Raw genomic sequence first — 21,864 nt, 5'->3', positions numbered from 1 at the left:
AGATGTTTGATAAGAATAGAACCAATCTACCCTTTTCAATCTAACATAAGGGATATGACTCATTTGCTCCTAAAATACACTTCAATACTTCATTTTAAGTTGATGGCAAACTATTATATATATCTGAACATGTGTCAGTTCCTTTGGAAAAGACTATCAGTTTGTGTGGCTTTCAACCCAAAAGCAACCTGTTACCCCATGGTAATACTGTTAGCCAACACTCAGTGGTTGGTTGGAATTCCACTTCCCTGCTGCCTAAAAGCTTCCACAGCTAGAACTAGATCCTGATCAGTGCTTCAATTTATGTTATCACTTTCCAAGAGCTCTATAACAACGGGAAATGGGGTTTCCTCTTGTGCTCCAGGGTGTTATTATTGCTGGTGGAACACTGAGGGATCCCTGGGAAACAAACTTTGGGATCAACCCCAGGTGCACAAACCATCATTACAGGTGTCCTTTGTGTTGCATAACCATAGGCCATTAACGTGTGGCCCTGGAAGATCTACAGAATAATCTTTGCAATAGTTCAGATTTTCTAAAGTACCAGATTACTGCAGCAGCATGAGCTCCTTTTTCGGTGCTGTCTTAACTGAATAAAATGAAAACCATTCCAACTCTGGTGTCGTAACCTCACAGTTATCTTGATGAAAGAAAATCAGCAAACATTTGCACGTTTCTTTGGTTTAGTAAGTGTAAATTACCTTCATTATATGAGGTAAGGTTATGTCAGTTAAACTAGGGTTGGAAAGCAAGATTTGTATCTCCTCACTTACACTTTTACTTTTGACAAACATGAAGAATGCTTTAAATAGACATCAAATATTGCTATTTTTATTCACACTATCAAACTGATTATTTTGTCCTAAATAAGATGGTTCCTGCTCATCTGGTGGGAAATGTTTCTCTTCACCTCGGCACCAAGCTTCTCCTTCAGCACAACCAGAAGATCGATTATTGGCAACCCTAAGGATTTAGCCAGCTCGAACATTCAATGCATTCCAATTCTGAAAGATCCATGCATATTGAGTGCATGCTCTTTGGGGGAATCCAAATTGACATCCTCCTCATTCTGTATCAGGGTGTTCTTTGCTTTGTCTCATTGCAGTAAAGTGATCCTAAAGTTCATCAATAAGACCAAATGGAGGTACAGTATTGTATGAGCGACGGGAAGTCTGATACTCTGGATTGGTCCCCAGCCTAAAATACTATATAAAATAAACCTGTTTCATAATGGTCTTGAACATGGGACTTTCTAAAGAGGGTCAACTGATGTGCTTTAGGTATTATTTCTTATACACCATTTAAAGTCTGTCAATCATAACCTTTTGTCAGGACTTTGGTAAGGACGTCTTTCTGCTACTCAACGGTCGGGTTACATAAAATATGGTGCAACAAGACCACGAGGTACTTGGGGAGTCACTGGTTGAGCTCTGGCACCTCCTGTGCAGCGATATTGTTATTTCCTTAGTCTGCTTTTTTCTTGTTAAACTTATTTTGCCCTTCTTTCTCTGTTACTAACATGCTTTGGAAACAAACTAACATCATTCATGGAATGTGTCATTTACTAACCAGTATGGTTTTTGCCGTTCAACAATGTACTAACAGTATTGACCATCATATATTATTTGAGTAACAATCGTTATTCTGTTCACAGTTTTTAATTTCCTTTCTCCCCCCTTTTCCACAAAGCACTCAGGCATTGGACACGCTATGGTAAACAAACTACATTGTTCGGTAGATATCATTCTAATTGTTTCTTAGTTTGGGTTTGCCGTGTCTTTCTTTTCTTCCTTTATTTTTTTATCGTAGACGTCATTTACAAAAAAAGGGAAATTGCGGTTGGTACTCTTCTGCTTACTTTTCAAATCCTTTTTAATTTCTTGGTTCGTTCATTGGTTTCACCCTCTTTATTTCACTTGTTTCCTGTCCAATTCTGTTTGATCCACCTTTTTAGGAGCATCATTTCGAGCCTTTTGCATCAAGCTGTGGTTAATAATGAGGACCCTCTCCTGTCTGGCTGGCCTGATGCTCTTTGGCTCAGCCAGTTGAACCCCCCCATTCACTTTGCATGGCATGCACTTTGACTATGTGTTGCAAATGTCACAGTGCCCATTAGTCAACATACATGTGAGAGTTGAGTTGTGTTCGTCATTGGTGCTTCCCCTGGTGCATTCTTACGCATTTCTCTCACTGTCCATCTGCTTCTGCATGCTTCTGACGTTGTGGCAAGTGACAAAATATTGATTCCCTCTATCCCAGTCCCAGAAAACACAAATGCATGCATGCTTTATTTTTCTCTAATACCCTAAGTCATTGACTATACTAAACGGTGATTGTGCTCATCATAGCATGTGCTCCCTCTCTAACCAAGTAGCACTTTCTGATTTATTTTGTAGAACTACTGGATGTACTAATATTGAATTAGTGATTTAACTAACCTAGATAACATTCTACTAACACCATTTTTGTGTCTGCTAAAGTACATTTACGTTGCTGTAGGTGCAATACTAACACTGTACAATGTGCACTTCACTAACACTCTAACTAGCATTGTTCTGAAGGCTTGCAGTCTTCCAACTAATCAAACTGGACAAAATAATAATAAAAACAAGAAAAAAGACAATTAAAACAGACATGAAAATGGGTTAAAAAACATAGGGAAGTCTTCACTAGAAGAAAAAGCAGGAAAGGCAGTAAATTTGCAGTACTTAGGCGGTCTGAGTATAGTGTGTCTTTTCCCTGTGCTTTGTTGTCTAGGTGACAATATCCGTGGATGGGATTCTGACCACCACGGGATATACACAGGAAGACTACACCATGCTAGGCTCTGACGACTTCTTCTATGTTGGAGGGAGTCCTAGCACGGCTGACCTGCCTGGATCTCCAGTTAGCAACAACTTCATGGGATGCCTCAAGGAGGTAAACACTGCTTCTGTGTACTCTCTGATGCTGGTGGGTGTACAGGATATGACTGGCTTCACCTCTGGACTCCAAAACAGGCCATTCCACCCACACACTGACCCTGTCTCCTCCTTTACTCTTTGCTTTAGTTTGTTTCTCACACAAACTTTGTTACGCCTCTACCTCCCCCTCAGTGCACTCATAATGTAATACGCACATCTTCACTCCGAGGTGTCTGGTGTACCACACAGCTGCACATAAAGAACAGTCTTAGAGCGGAATTTACCACAGACTTCATACGGCTCCGTCAGGTGCACTTCAAAGAAGAGCAGTGATCCTGAGATCAGGCGGTTGAATTTTCATGAGCAGTCAGCCAACTGACACACTAAACACCTCACTATTCTTCCGCTGGGGACTGAGGTACCAGACTGATATTATCGTAGGCTACTTGCTTAATGGCTTACTGTATTACCGTAACGTTTTGTGTTTGGCAACTTTAACCTGTTCTAGAAATTAGCAACCAAGATGTTACCCTCACTTGAAACAACTGAAGACAACAAGGTGCAGAAACAAACTGTTGTACTTGGCACATGTATAAAGATTAAACTGTATCCCCACATATGAAGCGGTCGTCACAGTTGGCTGGTTGAAAAGGCATTCTGACCTTAAGCTTTTACTTTAGGAGATGCCTGGTATTTACGAAGATGTCTGGCAGGAAAATCTCTTAAGTAGTGCAAAATGATCAATACCTTTTATCTTTTAGTTTCAAAAGCTTCCTTTTTTGTTGGTGTGTCTTCTCTTGCTCTTTTAGTGTCCTACATGTTGTCCCACTCACCTTAAGTGCAGGTTGTCGGACTTAGCAAATGTCTCCTAGATGTGTGAGCTCTCTTTAATGAGCCGACAGGGCGTGCACCACATGTCCACCCGCCATGTACAGCTCATTAGAGGTCTGGTTCTGAAGGATAGTATCTTAGTTAATACATGGCTCTGAGCTGCTGAAGATGTGGTTACACAGGGATTGGAAATGGTCTACCCTGGGCATGGTCTGAGGTGTCTTCACTTTTCTTGGTCAGCTTAAGCTCAATGGCTGCTCTCACTATCCCAATGTCAATGTATTGAATTGCTCAAAAACCTGAAAATGTGGCACATAGAGTTGTGAGACAGAATTCTCCCTCTACTTTGCTACTAGGATCATTTTTATTAAGCTTTGTTAGAACATGTTTTAAAGAATAGACAAAGTCGACATACTCTCATGTGTAAAGTTAGAAGAACTGACTTGGCTTTTAATTTGTTTGAATTTGACATGAATTGCACTGACAAGCTGTCATCGCGCCTTTTGCATTATACAGAAGCCCTGTTCCAGGTCATCTTTTGTGTGTGTCATGATAACATATGAGAGGTGGTTTAACAGCATGTACTGCGGGCTCTGATTGATAGCACGATTCGAAGCGGCTTGTTGTTGTACTCGTGTGCAGATTCCAGTCTGAGCCGCCACCCCTGCCTGTTGGTTCTGATGCCAAAACAAACGGTGGTGCAGTAATTGCTCAGTTGTCACAGCACTAGCTTGATGACAAATTAGTGCAGCAGCTCTAGCGCAGCACCAGTTGTAGCTCAGACCAAAGCGCCTTTGACTCTGAAAGGTGCCCTTTGTCTTGACTTTAAAAAATTGATTCGGCTGTGTCTCTTGCACCTTTTAGTCTACACAGTTAAGGTCCACCGTGTACAGATATCATCCTTTTATTATTTACTCCTTTTACATTATTTCTTGTCTGGAGATTCTAATTGGATTATCTTTTTCTTATCATTCTATTCCTATTGAATATTTAAACCTTTCCATTTTGCTCTGTCTCATACTTTGTTTAGGAAAAGGGATAAAGATGTGGGAATAAAAGCCTCTTTTTTTCCAACTTCCTTTTTACCCAGTGCATATGAATACAGTCCGATAGAGTCAGTCGCAAAGCATTAACAAGCAAATAAGCCTGAGCTTACTTCAATCTGTGCACCGCAGTGAGCTCCATCTACCTGAACAGTTAGACATGGTAGATCTGACTCAGTGATAAACATAATGCTCCATGCACATGCAATCCCATCGGAGGTGTCCCTGTTTTCAGGTGAGCGCTTAGCATGTCGACAAATAAAGAACACGGGCAGAGTTTTCCACAGCTGTAACTCATTTGATTTGCCCCGTTGAAGGCAATAGATTTACCATTAGGATTATTTTGTTATGTAAATATATAAGCATGCTATCCATAATGGGGCTATCCGTCACTTGATAACCTTATCTACCTATTAGTAGTGCTGGGGCGATGTGAAAGAGATCATTGACTCTGCTTCTGCCCCCTGGGGTTAGTCTGCCTGGCATACTATCGACAGCTTTGTCTTTTTAAAGTCTTAATTTTCTTTATATCATTTTTCTTCAGGAACTGATTGACACATTGAATGAAATCACTTCAAGTGTCTTTTTAGTATTAAGTATTTATAACACAACCATGATGATGTTGTAGTGACATGTTTTACACACCAAAATGCTAATTAGTTTCCCATATGAAACTTAGACAGAGGGATTCTTGCTATTTCAGCTCAATTGATCAAGGTGCTCTTTCATTACGGAGATTGGATAATGACAGAGTTATTGCCATTTAATTTTCTGTTAGATTGTTGCCAATTACAGTTAGAATCCTGTTCTATTTCCACACAGTGCAGCATGCAGCTCCCCTCACACAGTGCAGCTTAATGTTTGTCTTGGATATGTTTTGAAATGTAGTCTACAGTTTTTTAAACATAATTTCACACATTCATACATTTCATAGGAAAATAGAGTTGATGAGCTAGACAAATGCTAATTAAATGTGATCAGGTTGGAAATTGGTCAGCACTATTCCATATGATGATGATTCTCATGCATGGTTAATTAGTATTTTAATGAGATGGTTTCTTTTTGTAAAGGGCTGCCACTGTCTGTCACTTATGTCTTAGCTCTTCAGTGTTCGGCTTCTCAAAGGTCACATTACTAATGCACTTCATTAAATAAAGCACTCCAATGCCAAACCATGTCTAATGGGTTTACAGTGTGAGAATACAAACTGCTATTGATACAAGACATTCTGCATAGAAATATGCAAAGCACATTTTTGTATTTTATCAATTTTCAAAAGGATGCACATTCTACTGAATTAGATTCACAGAGTTAGATCTGTCATCAACACACATTTATTCTAATAACAGGCTTCAACAGGGGCCTTAATCAGCATTTTACTTCACCCCTGCAATGAAGGCAGCAGTTTAGATGTATCACTTTTATTTCAAGAGTCACACACAATACCAGGAGAAGCTACTATACCGGAGCACATTTTCTTTAAAACTGAGACTATTTATTTTGGTCAACACACAAGCTAAAGTCAAAATAACCAGAATACTATATGATATGCAGGGTGATGAAAGCAACACTTGGTGCTCAAGCATAGGTGCAGTGTGACAAAACTGACTGAAGGGGTGAAATGTCACAAGAAGCAATTGTACGTTAGCATTATTTTATTGCCCAACATGTTTACTCTTAAAATGTATTTATGACTAGGACATTGACTTTCCCCTTTCTACTCTTAATTCAGGTTGTATACAAAAACAATGATGTGCGGCTTGAGCTGTCCAGGATGGCGAAGCAGGGTGATCCCAAGATGAAGGTCCATGGTACTGTGGCCTTCAAGTGTGAGAATGTGGCCACTCTGGACCCCATCACATTCGAGACGCCAGAGTCCTTTATTGTCCTCAACAAGTGGAATGCTAAAAAGACCGGTTCCATCTCCTTCGACTTCCGCACCACAGAGCCCAACGGTCTTCTCCTCTTCAGCCATGGCAAGCCCAAACAGCCGCCGAAGGATTCCAAGAATCCCCAGACTCTCAAGGTGGACTTTTTTGCCATTGAGATGCTGGATGGCCATCTGTACCTACTGCTGGACATGGGCTCAGGGACCACAAAGACAAGGGCAGTCAATAAAAAGGTCAATGACGGCGAGTGGTACCATGTGGACTTCCAGCGAGATGGCAGATCAGGTAACTTTCCTTTCTATTACTATATACAATCGAAAGCCAAACAATGCACTGTAACAGGGCTTCTGCTACTACATCTTTGTTACCCATTCAGATCTGACACATAGCTTTGCCCCGGGAAGTGCAGCTAGCAGGATTCTAAAGAACAGCTCACCCGATTAACTTCAAACATGTTCAGTGCCCCCCCCCTTGGATCCTCTGCAATACTCCGGCCAAGTGTGAAGTCAATTGGACGAATGGTTCTTGAGCTATGCGGTAGCTTACAGTTATTTCTTCAATTTATATTAATATTAAGCCGTGCCAACAGCAATTGAGCAAACTTTGAAGGTCAGCTAAAGCGAAACTGTATGGATGATCAGAACTATGGAAACCGGGTTGTTCCAATTATGTTTTCAACCTACTTTGAGTACAATGCTCAAAATTATAGGAAGAAGCACCATGAAAAAAAAGATTTTAACCTAATTGTAAACGGCAAAAGAGTTAAATATGCGCTAAATGGGCTTATTCTGTAAGTAGATTTGTCTGGATCCACAGTTCCCAGGAAAAAGGAAACATTGTTTTTTAGACTTGCTTTTAAAAACATACATGCCAAAATATACAACATATATAACGTGAACATCTGGCCAAATTGCACCACAACGACATTGCACTTTATTAGTCCCGAAGCAATACCCCCGTTAAGTATGAAGTAGATCCCATGATCTGTTCTTGACATATGTGGAAGACATGCACAGAGATGGTAGATTTGCACTGGCTGCTTGTTTTGATGTCATATCAAAGGTTTAGATGACTGTAACAGAACTTCACTGTATGTTGTCATAGGTTATGATTCCCAAGGAAAATATTTTGCCCCCTCTCCTGTTGTGTCCTCTAAGCTCAGGGTTGCTCCCCTCTGGTCGCTGTTGATTTGCTTATCTAAGCAGCAATTTGTTAGTCTGTGCTTAGAGCCAAGGCCTTGCAATGTCATGCTGCAAATTAGATATACCCCTTGACCATATTTTCCACTCCATCTCAAGAGGTGGAAATTAGATTAACTGTTTCATTACCCCTCAAAGCAATACTGGGCTGTGGTCTAAATTGAGCTGTATACTTTGTTAGAATAGCTATAGAGCACATCCATGGGCTTTTTAAAATAATTCCACCTCTGACTGCATAAATAGAGGGTATTCTGAAAGGAAATATCTGCTCAAATACTCTGATTGAGTTAGCTGAAAACTATAATTTACAGTGCAGAGTTGCTTGGATTCAGCTAAACACGAGTGGGCAACAAATAGCTGTGGGTGACTTCTCAAATAACATAAATCAACAACATTTAGTTACGGTAAACCAAGCGATAAGAAATGGTGTCTAAATTAGATTGTGTTCATTATCTGTTGAGTAACCTCCATCATCCACCCCCACACACTAACATGTGCGCACACACAAGCTATCAAACACATTCTCTTGCTGTTCTCTCTGTCTACCCTGCCCAAGTTTCCATGGAAACAGGAGGTAGTCTCCCAGGCCTGAGACAGTTACTGCACAGTGGTGTGCTGAGCTGTGCACTAATGACATTTCAAAATAACTTTTCTTCCTTTCCTAAAGTCTATGGCATCAGCTCTTGCATACTGAAGTGTAAATGGGACATAAAAAGCTCTCTATTATGATGACTTCACTTGGAGTAAAGTAACAAGACGGTGAGGTCACCACACAGTGCACTCAAAGTGTTCAAAGTTATGATGCAATTTTCTAATTTGCCAGCACTACCTGCTGACCCTATTAAACTTAAGTCCATTAAATTCTGCAAATATGCAACACAAAATATCTGTAACCTATAAAAAGCAATATTATTACGGGTGTGTAATGTGTGTAGGGCACCTTAAATGGAACCATTACAATATTTCAGTTCCTTTTTACTGAAAAGGCCTCATGAAATCTCCATTCCCACAGGTTACTGTAATGGGGCATTGAACAGCAGTTTTGTGAATATCTAGTTATTTAGACATTTTCCTAAAAGCTTTCCAATCGCAGATGTTGAAAAATATTGACTAACATTTACTTCAAGGACATTCAAAAGTAATGTTTTGATATAATTGTATTCTAGGTCATGCTCTAAACCATTTTATTACCTTTTTATAAAAGCAATGAATGAGGATGGTCCATCTCTACATGTTATTTCATTTGTAATACTCCACATGTTAAAAAGCCCCGTCCCTCCTATGACATAATGCTAGCTCGGCTTGTGTAGGCTCTACTATACCCCAGCTCCATTTAGTTATACTATTTAATGATTTAATGATAAGACATAGGGAAAGTATTCAGTGTGAGTCACAAAACATACAGTATGGTATGATCTGCTTTTCATCTGTGTGTTAGCTGTTTTATTAAAACACAACTCCAAATGCATCACTCACAATTAAAGTGAGAATCAACAGCCGGCCATCATCTGCTGCTGCGTCCTCCATGAGCTTCCTGCAGCCGTGACAGTGGCTGATAACGATCCCTGCCCTATTTAGTTTAGCCGGCTCGTCTGCAGGAAGCAAAACTGTAAATGGACTCTCGCTCTCAGACAGCATCTTCTAACCTCAATGCATTACATACGCTAAGATACACTCTGCTTTTAAGTGAGGGCTTCTGGGCCGGGAGCGCTGTGGGTCACTCATCAGAGACATTACACGGACATTTCTCTGTTGAATCCCCACTTCCTGCCAGGGCACGCACACCACTGCTTCACACACAAACATGCACACACATATAGTACACAAACAGACACATAGGCACATATACAGGCAACACATCCCCTCAATCCCCACAGCCCACTCGCAAGCTCTACAGAGAATCCAATCACATAGAGAGATTTGGCCGTATCGCCCTAACTGGATTGTAGTAATCCCCTGTCTGACATGTTTTGGGGATGTGTGAGTGGGGTTAGGGGACATCATGCCAAGTTGAGCCTGGCTGCTGATGCAGAAAGTATGAGAGAGATCTGAGATGTCCTTTGGAACCCTGCCTTCAGATGTGGTGATGGAGTAGCACTTACGGCTCAGGACAAAGAGAAAGAAATTTGGTCAATGGGTTATGTAGTGTCCTGGAATGCTGATCTTAGTCCACATAATCTATTCTCATTTAATGCCTGCATAGTCATTTTAATCAACCCTCCTTAGCTGTATGTCCTGTGCTTGCTTCTCTAGATATTACTTGCTGCTTCTTCCCTCATCTGCTTTCTTATCTGTTATCATATACCCCTCCCTCATCTTCTCTCCAGACATCTTTATCTCCATGTTCCCATCTTGTTCTGTATCCATCTCCTCCTCTTTTATGCTCGACAGTGTTCAGAGACACCGCCTTTGTCCCCCTCTTGGCTATGACAACTGTTCCTAACATAGTCAGTCCTGCACTGTGCGTATGTGTCGTATGGTTCCAATGCTTCTAGCCTGGTGATGGCACATGTCCCCATGGGATTGTATAGTGCCTTCCGACTTAACATAGCTTGACTGTGTTTACACACTTTCTACAGGACTGTGACAAGTGAGTAGAACACTCTGGGCAGATGCCTGAAAGATGCTGACAACCTTCTCTTCTCTGCCACTTACATCAATTTAGACAAACATACTTACTGTGGTCTTATTGCATCCTTGTTTGCTGTAAAGCCAGAAAGTGTTTTCTTTACCAACAATAGATATTTTTGTACCAAAGCTATTATGTGTTGAATGGCGAGATCTTCCATCATAATTCACGCTAACAACAACGATCCTCATTCTTCAGCCGGGCACCTGCTCTACTCAGAGAAAAGTTTCCTCGCTAATGAGTTTGATGTACTGAGCTCGTTAGCGATAACCTGAAGGGAGCTGTTCTGGCTGTGTGACGGGTGGCCTGTGCCAAGTGTGCAAAGCTTGGTAGTCACAACAGCTGTGGCTAGAGGGAGCGGGGGTAGTGGGTGGCGGCAGGAAAGTGCTGAAACAGATGCCGAGGGCCAAGACCCTGTGAAAAGAGTTGGAACATGTTAGTGGGACCAGGTTAATCATTGTGCACTAAGTCCTTAGCTGTCTCTCTCAAGCACCTTTGCATGAAAGCTGGCTCACCTTGGCTAAGAAGAATTGCATAACCTGGGTTATTATTAGCTTAGTGACAAACACAGTGAATGTGTGCTTTAATTGAAAACAGATATTTATCATACGTGTAATTAATTGTGATATGTACAGTCTTGCATGCTAATGGTAGCTGTAATTAAATGTGAAAGGCCCCATTTGATGTATAATGTGTCTCTTAAATGTGCCAGGTCGCCCTGCTGAAATTCCATATGTGGCTTAGGTTTTCTTTCCTAATATAAACACTTAATCTAGAAAAGTAACTTAAAAGCTGCACTTTTCTACCACATACAAGCAGTCTGGTCCCTGCCATTTACCCCGAGGCAATCAGCTAATGGCTCCTTCATATCTACCATGACATGTATCTGCCACTCAAAATGCAAATTATAACTTCATGGATATTCTATTTTTGAGCATCCTTAGCAACTATTTCTCTATGACTCTCTCGGGCAGTGTCTGTGCCAATCCTCAGCATGGTATATAGATTACTGACTGAGGATGCGGGCAGTGGAGGCAGCCACCATTAATTAAAGATCCACAATGGCTCCTGCACTGAGAGTAACAGATCCATATACAAATTAATCACCGGGTCTGAGTCCCACAGCAAGGCCTTCCTTTCCACAGCTTTACAGTCCAGTCATGTCCTCTGTTGTTTACCGTGCTCCAGATCGAGAATTAAACCTGAATGAGAGCGATAAATCATGGTGGGGAAACACACAGACTCTCACTGCAGGTTTATGTGTTGGAGAGGTAAACAGAGGGAGAGACAGGGTGAAAAAAACAGCCTGCAGTCCGTTAATCAAGTTCAAAAAGATGGCTATGATGTTTTTTTTTATTTGTTTTGTTGGCTGAAATGAAAGAAGGGCCAACCATTTTTCTTCCCCTATCCTTTCCTTTTTTGTGACCACTGCTTTATAGATAAAGGAGATTTATAATGGGAAATCCAAGGAAAATGGAGAGGATGCTCTTAGGGATCCTAGATTAAGCTACTAATAGACTAGCTGTCCCATGATTAATGTGTCTTATCAACACTCATCAGTCATTGTAAATGAAGAAAATCCCGACCTTGTCCAGATGGATAACACCAATTAAGCTAATTTCTTCATCAAACCATCTTTAATTTGGCCTTCTATACATGTTTGTGTTACTGCAGAGCAGATAGTGTTTTTTAGCTTCTACCCGTCACTCGGGGTTATAATGTGTTAATGGGGTGAATTACCGAAAGGGTTGTTAAAAAAAGAAAAATGAAATAAACATATGCACATGTTTCTCATTTCTTTAGGTACCATTTCTATCAACACCCTCCGTACTGCCTACACAGCCCCTGGAGAAAGTGAGATCCTGGACTTGGACGAGAATCTCTACCTCGGGGGTCTGCCAGAGAACAAAATGGGGCTGGTGTTCCCCACTGAGGTGTGGACAGCACTACTGAACTACGGCTACGTGGGCTGCATCCGGGATCTATTCATTGACGGACAGAGTAAGGATGTCCGGCGCCTGGCTGAGATCCAAAAGGCTGCCGGGGTCAAGCCCTCCTGCTCCAAGGAGCCTCCAAAACAGTGTTTGAGCAACCCATGTCAAAACAACGGCGTCTGTAGAGAGGGCTGGAACCGCTATGTGTGCGACTGCTCTGGGACTGGATACCTGGGACGCTCCTGTGAAAGAGGTAGGACTTTGTTTTTGTGTAGAAAGCTGATTTGAAGCATGTCATCTGTCTAGTAGGCATAGCCTGGATTTACCAGTGTGAAATGTTGACGTCCTAATGTTCGTAGGTATTTCAATGTAAAAAGTTGAATATATTTGATATCAAAGACAACCACAATACTTAAATTCTCTTTGATATGTTTTTAATGAAGGGAGTTTCTGAGACCTGCAGGTGGTCTTTTCAGTGGGTCATCTCACTTATCGCCTCTAGCGATATAGAGATGATGAAGAGAACCACTTAAAAGCTCACAAGTTCTGATCGTCATGGTGCTATGGTGTGAAAATGGCCAAGGCTGGGTGTAAGTTCATTTTGTGTGTATGTGACGTTGTTTGTTAGTCGAGCGTAAAGCAAGGTCCTAACAATTGAGTGGATGAGCAGCAGAGCAGAGCAGCTGCTCGCTGTACGGTGCGCCTGCTGGATACATTGATAATAATTGAAATTGTGGTCAGACTTAAAATGCGTCGGGAATGCAGGAATTCACTGTTAGATTTAACATTCCTAGTTCATGTGAACATCATTTTCCAGATAAATGGAGGAGGCAGGAGGTATTTCATCTAGCCTGATAGTTGAACATCAGCAGCTATCAAGCTGCAAAGTGAAAGTAATACCAGTCAGGAAAGAAAGTGTTCATGTGGACACAGACAGCCACAGAGAGGCAGACAGAATGAGTCAGGATGCGTAGTGTTGACTGCCTGATGTTAGACTATGTTGAGTGGCAGGTGACTGATGCACCACTGAGACACTGCTGGTCACGTCCACCATGCACACTGGCCTGTAAATTGGCTGTCTTCTGCTAACCATTTGGCTCATCAAACCACTCGCTCATGACCAGACCTGGTGCAGAATACTTATCCCTCCATCCTCCAGAGAAGAGAAATAGGAGAAGTAAGTGTCACATGGCGAACTCTTATAGCTCCATGTCTCAGCTGGAGCAAACCTAACTCTGCACTAGTTTATTACTTGAAAACCGCAGTTTTTGAAGCTGCTGATAATACAAATAAAATCTCCGTTCTTCAGTAGTATTTCATGTTGTTAAGAGTTATAACTTATGGCGTTATATCCAATATTTGGTTGTGGATGTGTAAAGGACTACTGTAACAGTAGACATTTGACTGAAGTTACCCATGAGAGCATCCGTAGCACTCTGCAGCATGTTCTTTTACTGCATTTCTATTTTGATAAATCAAAAATGATTACACCATATCTGTTATGTAGATGTAAACCAACAAGTCATAAGGACATTTCTGTGTGCACTAATGCAAAGCTCAACATCCTGCGTTTCTGCATTTTCAGCATTAGCTTGTTGAACTTTTTGACCAGAGGATTGCCCCCTGACCCGTTTGATTAAAAGCTAACCGGATTAATACCACAGCCAGCTCCATGAGCAAGCAAAATCCTTCAATTGCTCATATAGTCTGCTTTTAGGCAATTATTTTCAGGGATTTAAGACTAATTTACTTAATCAGAGCTTTTTTCAAATGTTTTTAAAATACATTTTCGACACAATCACGGAGGAGTGGCTTGTTACCATTTTCATTTGCTGTTCATTCATTTATAATAACCAATCACATCTGCCAAAGGGGATATTGACTATATGTAAAGCTACTTTATACAGTCAATTTACAATGAATATATCATTGACAAAAATGTAACCCTTGAATAATACATTGTTTGTAATATATCCGTATAGGTGCCTTTTATGCTAGGGTTGTTGTGACAAACTGTAAAGATTCAGCAGACGTCATGCTTCTTCATTGCAAATATAGCTCAAGCAGCAGATGAGCAAAAAACTGTTAACATATGCATAATCAAGGCAAATGTCGAAAGGAACCCAAGCATGTCACACTGTTATCACAGCGTGATGCATCTGCACAGGGAACGCAGCAGGAACAGGTTCTCTCATCGGGAAAAAATGAACGCCTGTTTGAATGTAACACATCCCACGCAGTTACATGTCTCATCTTATGCTTGTGCCTCTCCTCTGTGCTCAAGTCACTCACCTTATAAAATGGTGTTGCCTAAATATCCTGTAATTAGGATGTAAAAAATGTCTGGCTGAGACGCTAATGATACGGCTGAATGCTGATAGACATCTCCTGAGTCAAATGGAAGCAAAGTACAACTAAAGCACACACTGGAAAGATCTCCTGTTTGTGGTACACCAAAAGATAAGCTGATTTCTGATAAATGTGTCAGTTAGGCCTGACTTTCGTTCTCCCCACTGCACTTTCAGTCTTGCTAATGAGTTGACAGGAATTAGGGCACAGTACATGAGGGAGGTGGAGTGGGCATCGTTTCAATTCAATGTTTTGGATTCAGAAAGATATAATCATTTTGACTACATCTGAAAACAAAAGCAGAACACTTGCAGCTCTGTTTTGAAACTACCTGCATTTTACAAAGTTCTGCTACTTTGACCCCTTTTCCTCCCTCGTAACACTCAAGCGTCTTAAGGCGTCTTAGCTCCTCTGTCCAAAACTGGGTTTCTGAATGTGAGTATCTATGTATGAGACCAGCATCTAAGAGTGTGAGTGGGAGCAGTGGTATAGAGGATGGGCCCTGGCTTGTTTCCACTTGTTTTGATGGCTCCAGATTGCCTCTGCGCTGGTAGGATGAAGCAGGCACCAGCAGGCCGAAGAGCTGTCAAAAGAATTACCCCAGCTCTCACTTATCCATGCATGGTGTACCACCCCGTGGCAAAATACAGCTACTGCATATGGCGGAGGAGGAGGAAAACAACGAGTGGAAGTAACAGGAGGTGGAGTTCCGATAGTGAACCAGCGAGCTACTCATCCTATATTGAGAGATTTTAATTAAGCATACAAAGCAATTTTCCCCCTTGCATCCCAAATGTCTTCCCCTTCATTGTTCCTCAAGTTGCTAATTAGCCCAAATATTAGTCTTGCAGTGTGAGGCTAAGGCAGCCTCCCAGATGGTGTAATAGGTGCGTTGCAGCACATGCACGTATTCCCTAATGAGAGATGACATGCTGGATTCCTGCACTGACAGCAGCTGCATTACATATATCACATGCATAGAGTCTGCTGCTGCAGATGGATGTACTTACAGATAGCTACATTGAATATAGATAGATGCTGAAGATTTATATACATGTCAATACACAAGTAACTGTACACCACATGTGCTAGACACACATACAACTTGCTGACTTTGCATGTTAGATAAGTCTTGTGCAGAACGTTATTGCATAATAATGCCCTCAAAGGGTATTATGGCTGAGTTAAGCATTACAAGAGGTTTTAGCCATGCTTTTTGTCCGCACACTGTAACCATTCTTTAATATATAGCTCTGGAAAAAATTAAGAGACCACTCCAAATGTTTCTTAAATCTTTATCTCTACATGTAAAGCAGCCATTCTAGTGTCTGTTGAATTCTAACATGGAGAAATGTTGGATACAATATGGAAAAATGTAACTCAAAAGCATACCTATAAATAGGAAAGCAAGAGAAACTGATAATGCTGCAGTTGTCTCTTAATTTTTTCCAGAGCTGTAGTTTAACATTTGAAAAAACTGGTTGTCTCGTGCCATAAGTGATGTACACAGAGGTGCAGAAAATTAGTTGAACAACACAGAAAATGGGACTGTTTGATGAACTGGAGAGGCCTGATTTTCTGGGAATTTAAGCGTGCGTTGTGAAGCAACAGTCACATTTTTGATGTACACAAACCCAAAGTAACTTTTACTTACTTTGTCAAAGTATATTACTTTCTTTGTCAAAGTATACACTGTGTATAAGCTGCAGATTAGGGCTTTATTACTGATTTCTACAACTTGTTATAATTGGCATGTTGAGAATCTTTTATAGCACAGGTAAGACTGAAGCTTGACTTGCAAATCAATAAACCTGGAGGTAATGCTCCTTTTAACACTCTCAATGGGCTGAAAAACCTAATTCTCACACACTAAATCTTTACCATCTTGGCACTCACATGTATTCGTGAGAGCACCAGCTGAAGTTGCACATAGCACTACTCCAGTGGACACTCTGATCTATTTTCTAACTTTGCTCTCATTTCGTGGCCCTAATAAAGGGGCCATATGGTCACAGGGCAGCAGATGTGAAGTTGGCCTGTATTGATGTTGTTTCTCTCTGAGTAGAGAATAGTTTCCCTTTGGAAATCCACACAGCTGGCAGGTTGTTTTCACACGTTTAATACCAGTGAGTCTATTATTTGGATTGTATATACAAACTACTCAAAAGCTGCGCTGAAGAAGATATGAGCAGCTTTGAATTATTTATGATATCTCAGAGCCATGAAAACATTTTCCAAAAGCCCTTAGGCAGGTGTTTTCCGGCAAATTTTGAATTGGGCCTTGCGCCCTGATCCTGTGGGCTTCACAATCCTGTGACATGCAGCTGACAGCTCTTCCTTCCTGCAAAGCCTCCTCTCCTCAGGGAGAAAGGAGGGAGGACTGTGTTCCAGGCTGCCATAACTCCCACTCATTAGAAGAGCCTCATGCTTCACTTCTCTGAGAGTGGGCCCCCCCAACCCAATCGCTCGTGTTTCTTTTAAAAATCAGAAAACTGTGTTGTCTTATGCTTTATAAGACATAACATGTTTGGTTGGTTTAGTGTTGGTGGGCTCCAATCTCCCCTCTGACAGCCTCCCGTTGGCTTATCTCAGACAGAAGCTCCAGCTTCAGTCCTCTCAATTTATTCGGATATTAAATACGAGGGTGCCATTAAAAATGACTGGGCTTCCAGGATTGGATTTTTGACAGGTGCTCACTTTGCATTAATGATTCCTCCACGTCATCCCCATTTCAATCTTTATTCTGACTTTCCTTATTTACTGAATTTTGAACAGTCTCTTATATGAACTTTAGCAGAGGTGACATCTTATATTAAATATGTACCATAGTGGTGAATAATTTGATCCGGTCTGAAAAAAAAAGAAAAAAAGTCCAGATTTAAACAGTGCAGCACTCTGAACTGTCAATCACGGTTTATAGCATCAATACGTTTCACGGCTCATCTTCCCAGCGGAAACATACACCGGAACAACAAACACTTACTGTCTGTATGTTTACATTATTAACCATAGTTATCAATAATAGATCAAGAATACGTTGAGAAACTGCTTTCACATGGTTTAAGTACTAGCCAATATTACACTGACAAACATTTTTCAAGTATTAGGAGCTCCGTTTTTGCTGGCATCTGCTAACAGTGTCTAAATGCAGCTCTTTGCTTTAGCTGCCTGGCAGGAAGCAGACAGTTTAGCAGTGAAAACTCGTTTGTCACACACCCCTGTCATCTGCAGCATACCCCAGAGGGCGTGGAGAAATTGAATTTGGGTGAGGAATGTGACGGAGTCAACCCGGGGGATGGATGTGACATTGGCTCTGTGTGGTGAGGAAGTGGTGATGAGGTGGTGTGTGTACATTTGTACTCCATAGCCCCCTCCACCCTCCATCTCCCATCTCTCCAACTTGGCTTCTATCTGTCTCAGCACTACAGCCGCAGTAATGGCTCTGTTATTGGGTTACGGTTTAGTTACACTACCGGAAATGCTGTTACAACCCCCTGCCAGCGTTAAACAATCTTCCTTGCATTTCTCCAGATGGCTGCCTAATGCTTTGAGTAAATGCAGTCACCCTGAGCAGAAGCTCAATATTCAGGGTCCACAGGCTATTACAATTCTTTCACTTTTTTTTTTTTTTTGCTCAGTCAATATCAATTTGTCCCTTTTGTAGTTTGTCCCAACGAGATTGCAGATACAAATTGCAGATTCAAGGCCTCCTGTTCTCTTGTAAACATTATTAACTTTGGTACTTTGTATTGATGGGAGTTTCCTATTTATTTCATTTGCAGTGAGATTTTATTGGATTGTATTTATGTTTCAATGTCTTTTTACTATTATCCTAGGATGTAACTGTCTACAATCTCACACAGTAGTTTCCTGTTTAGCAGTGCTCTTGATGATGTAACCATTTCATTGGAAGGCCCTTTCCTAACAACTTCACATTCGATACTGCACTTCCTTGGCTCCTCAGCGATACACCCGCCATGTGTGAGGTGAAGAACAGCTATATAGAAACTGGGGAGTACAGACCTATATACAGTGTGTGTGTATATATATGGAGACTCTTTTCATTTTAGTTGGATGGATGCCACCTACTAAATTGGCCCAGAGAAGACAGGACTCAGACTTTGGAGGGAGATTGGGTAGCTGTCAGCTGTAGTACATGGTGTAATGGAATGCTAGACATGTGGCCAGTCCTATACAAACTGCTCTTGGATGACAAATCTGTACACAGCATTTCAGAGTTTACCCATTGATTTCTTTATATTGTCTTCAGTAATTTGAGTAGCTTAGTGTTTGGATCCATCAGCGGTCAGAATGACTCAGTGAGACAGAATTTTCTTCTCTAACAAACTGTAGCTCTCAGAAACTCACCCACAGACACTCCTGGAAGCCTGTAGTCATCTCTGTGTTTGTCAACTTCATTATCATGAATAACTGAATGCTGGATGCCATGTCAGTGCAGGCTGCTAGGTTTGTTGCTGCAAAGCTTGTACTGCAGTAGTCAGTCAGGGCATTTTTCCAACAGACACACAATAAGATTTCTCACTGAGTGTTTGACCTCAAGGGGTTTCTTTGACTAAAGAGATTCGGAGTCGGTTAACATTCATAACATTTTTCTTGAATAATGGGTAATACTATTTAACTGACTGATCTGCAAAACGTAATTCCTCTATCATTCATACAAAAAGCCAACTAATGAATCAAGATGGGGAAGCCCTATATATTACATAGCTGCATTTGAATATGTATTTAATATCTCCACATTAAATGTACATCTTTGACTTAATATTAAAGTCAAGGGAGACGAAGAGAAACAGTGATTAAAGAAAAGTGACAGACAAACATTAAGAATTATAGATATAGCTAGATAGGTTTACAGTTTTGAAGATACAGTACTTTACAATCATGGTTGACAGAACTTTGAGTAATGAGTGAAAAACGCCTATGGATGCACCTGCTATTTGTTCATAAAATGTGTATATAGGTTCATGATACCTCAATCAAACTTTTACATTATCATAGTGACATCCCCTGTATAGAAGTCCAGCTTTCAAAATGTTTAGTTGTGCATGTTTGTGTTACCTATATCAAAAATAATATCATTTTCAAAATCCGTTTTTTTTTGGTGTGATTTTGGGTCCAAAATGTTCATATAGTATGTCGAAATGAAAAAAAATAACTATCAGGATATATGTGACGTTGTCCCAAAAAAAAAGCCAAAGATACCAAACATTGACATGCTAATGTCATCTTAATGGGATTTAGTAAGACAAATCAAAAAATCAAAAGAAGTAGCTTGAAAACGGCCAGATTAGCCCAAAATGATCATTAAATTATCTCCAAAAGGAACTCATTGAAAGCTGAACTGACATTGATGGAGTTTGGTGCACCGTAAAACTGCTACACTCCATTTTACTGCTATGGCTCATGTTGTTTTCCTCCTCATTCTCTCTGCAGAGGCGACCATCCTCAGCTACGACGGCAGCAAGTTTATGAAGGTCCAGCTGCCAGTGGTGATGCACACAGAAGCCGAAGACGTGTCTCTGCGCTTCCGATCCCAGCGAGCCTATGGCATCCTAATAGCCACCACATCTCAGGACTCCGCTGACACCCTGCGTCTGGAGCTGGAGAGCGGCCGGGTCCGCCTGACTGTCAACTTAGGTAACGCCTCGGACATACACCGACCGCAGCAGCAAAATCACCATATGTCACATACACACTCTCTCCCACACCCACTCACACAGACACCATATACATGTTTAGAAAAGAAGGAGGAGGTGTAAAGACTTTCAATGGCAAAAGTCTGCGGCTCTCCGCTCACTGCCAGTTGAGCACACAGATGTCGTTGCCCAGCAGGGAATGCTCGCTGCCCAATCCATCAGCTAACCTCCGATCAGCATCCGAACACGTGTATTGCTGTAGGAAAGTGCCTTTACAGTGCTCTTTTCTTTTCTTGTTTAATTTCATAATTCTTTGAGAGCTAATAATTCTAAAAATGTGTAATATAAAGAGTCCTTTTTCTTAGTTTGTTAACTGATATCAGTCAGCCAATATTTGTGAGTTGAGGCCAATCAATGCCCTGCAATCATGTGTTTACCTTATGCACCAAATTCACAGAAATGAGCAACTGTCTGATAAATGAGCACACTTGCCCATTGCTAAAAGAAGAAATAGAGGAGAAAATATAAGAGTCAGTGCGACTGTGTATATGTGTCCTTATTTGCTCAGGAAAGAATCCAATGATGCCTGTAAAGGTTTGATATCTCTCAAACAGAGCAATGCCGCACAAATGATAGCCATCTATTTCTCCTTTCCACTGGCTAAACAGAAATGGGCTTCCTAAGCGGTGCCGTTTAGCTGTGCATACAAAGTAGACAGTCTGTGTCTGCTGTCAAACACAAGGAAGCATGTGTCCCGCCCTGGAAGACAACAGCGCCACACACTGACAGGGCTGACAAGTCAAATCACTGGGACTTCAAAGGGATGCCCTCTGATGAAAACAACAGGCCACCATGTTTTGTTTTCCTTTTGACTTATATTTGACACATTTAAGAGTTGAGTTTGTCCCGAGTCATCAGCCGTTGAAGCCTGTCTTCTCCGTCTCTCCTTAAACAAAAAACAGAGCATTCCCTGTTAGGGTAGGCTAGTGTTGGTCTCTGGCTGTTTGCGACCACTTTTCTGCTGTGGTTGACAACACACGACAGGCAGGGCCAAACGGGAAGGAGGGGAGCTCGATCTGGGTCACCTTTCTCAGAGCACAAGATGAGCTAAGCCTTAGGAAACAGAGGGGTAAAAGGAAAAAGAAAAACTGGCAGTAAAGATTGCATTGTTATATCCTAGAAGTTTAGTCTGTTATTGTATTGACAATAATAGTGCTGCTTCTACTAATTTTCCCTTGTGGAAGTTATATGTTATTTTACTTAAAGTATATATTATTATTATTATTATTATTATTATTATTATTATTATTATTATTATTATTATTATTATTATTATTATTATTATTATTATTATTATTATTATTATTATTATTATTATCATATATTATTGTAACTGAAGAATTAGCATTTTTAAATTGTTGTGATGGAGC

The 21,864-nt window shown here is 40.9% G+C and overlaps 1 protein-coding gene across 10 annotated transcripts in view; it reads left to right on the top strand.

Annotated features, from left to right (window-relative positions):
• Nucleotides 1-21,864, top strand: part of LOC134858721 (neurexin-1a-like) — a 221,679-nt gene that overhangs the window by 75,367 nt on the left and 124,448 nt on the right. For 8 of the 10 annotated variants that reach the window (XM_063874765.1, XM_063874764.1, XM_063874769.1 and 5 more), the window contains 5 exons: nucleotides 1,690-1,713; nucleotides 2,758-2,919; nucleotides 6,510-6,951; nucleotides 12,298-12,681; nucleotides 20,232-20,435. In XM_063874765.1, coding sequence (XP_063730835.1) covers nucleotides 1,690-1,713; nucleotides 2,758-2,919; nucleotides 6,510-6,951; nucleotides 12,298-12,681; nucleotides 20,232-20,435 — 1,216 coding nt within the window. The remainder of the gene's footprint in view (nucleotides 1-1,689; nucleotides 1,714-2,757; nucleotides 2,920-6,509; nucleotides 6,952-12,297; nucleotides 12,682-20,231; nucleotides 20,436-21,864) is intronic. The other 2 variants (XM_063874771.1, XM_063874767.1) reach the window with 1 other exon arrangement.

The sequence above is a fragment of the Eleginops maclovinus genome, chromosome 22 (assembly GCF_036324505.1).
Source record: "Eleginops maclovinus isolate JMC-PN-2008 ecotype Puerto Natales chromosome 22, JC_Emac_rtc_rv5, whole genome shotgun sequence".
Taxonomy (NCBI): Eukaryota; Metazoa; Chordata; class Actinopteri; order Perciformes; family Eleginopidae; genus Eleginops; species Eleginops maclovinus.
Note: the sequence above shows the minus strand (reverse complement) of the source record. Positions and strands in the feature narration are given on the sequence as shown.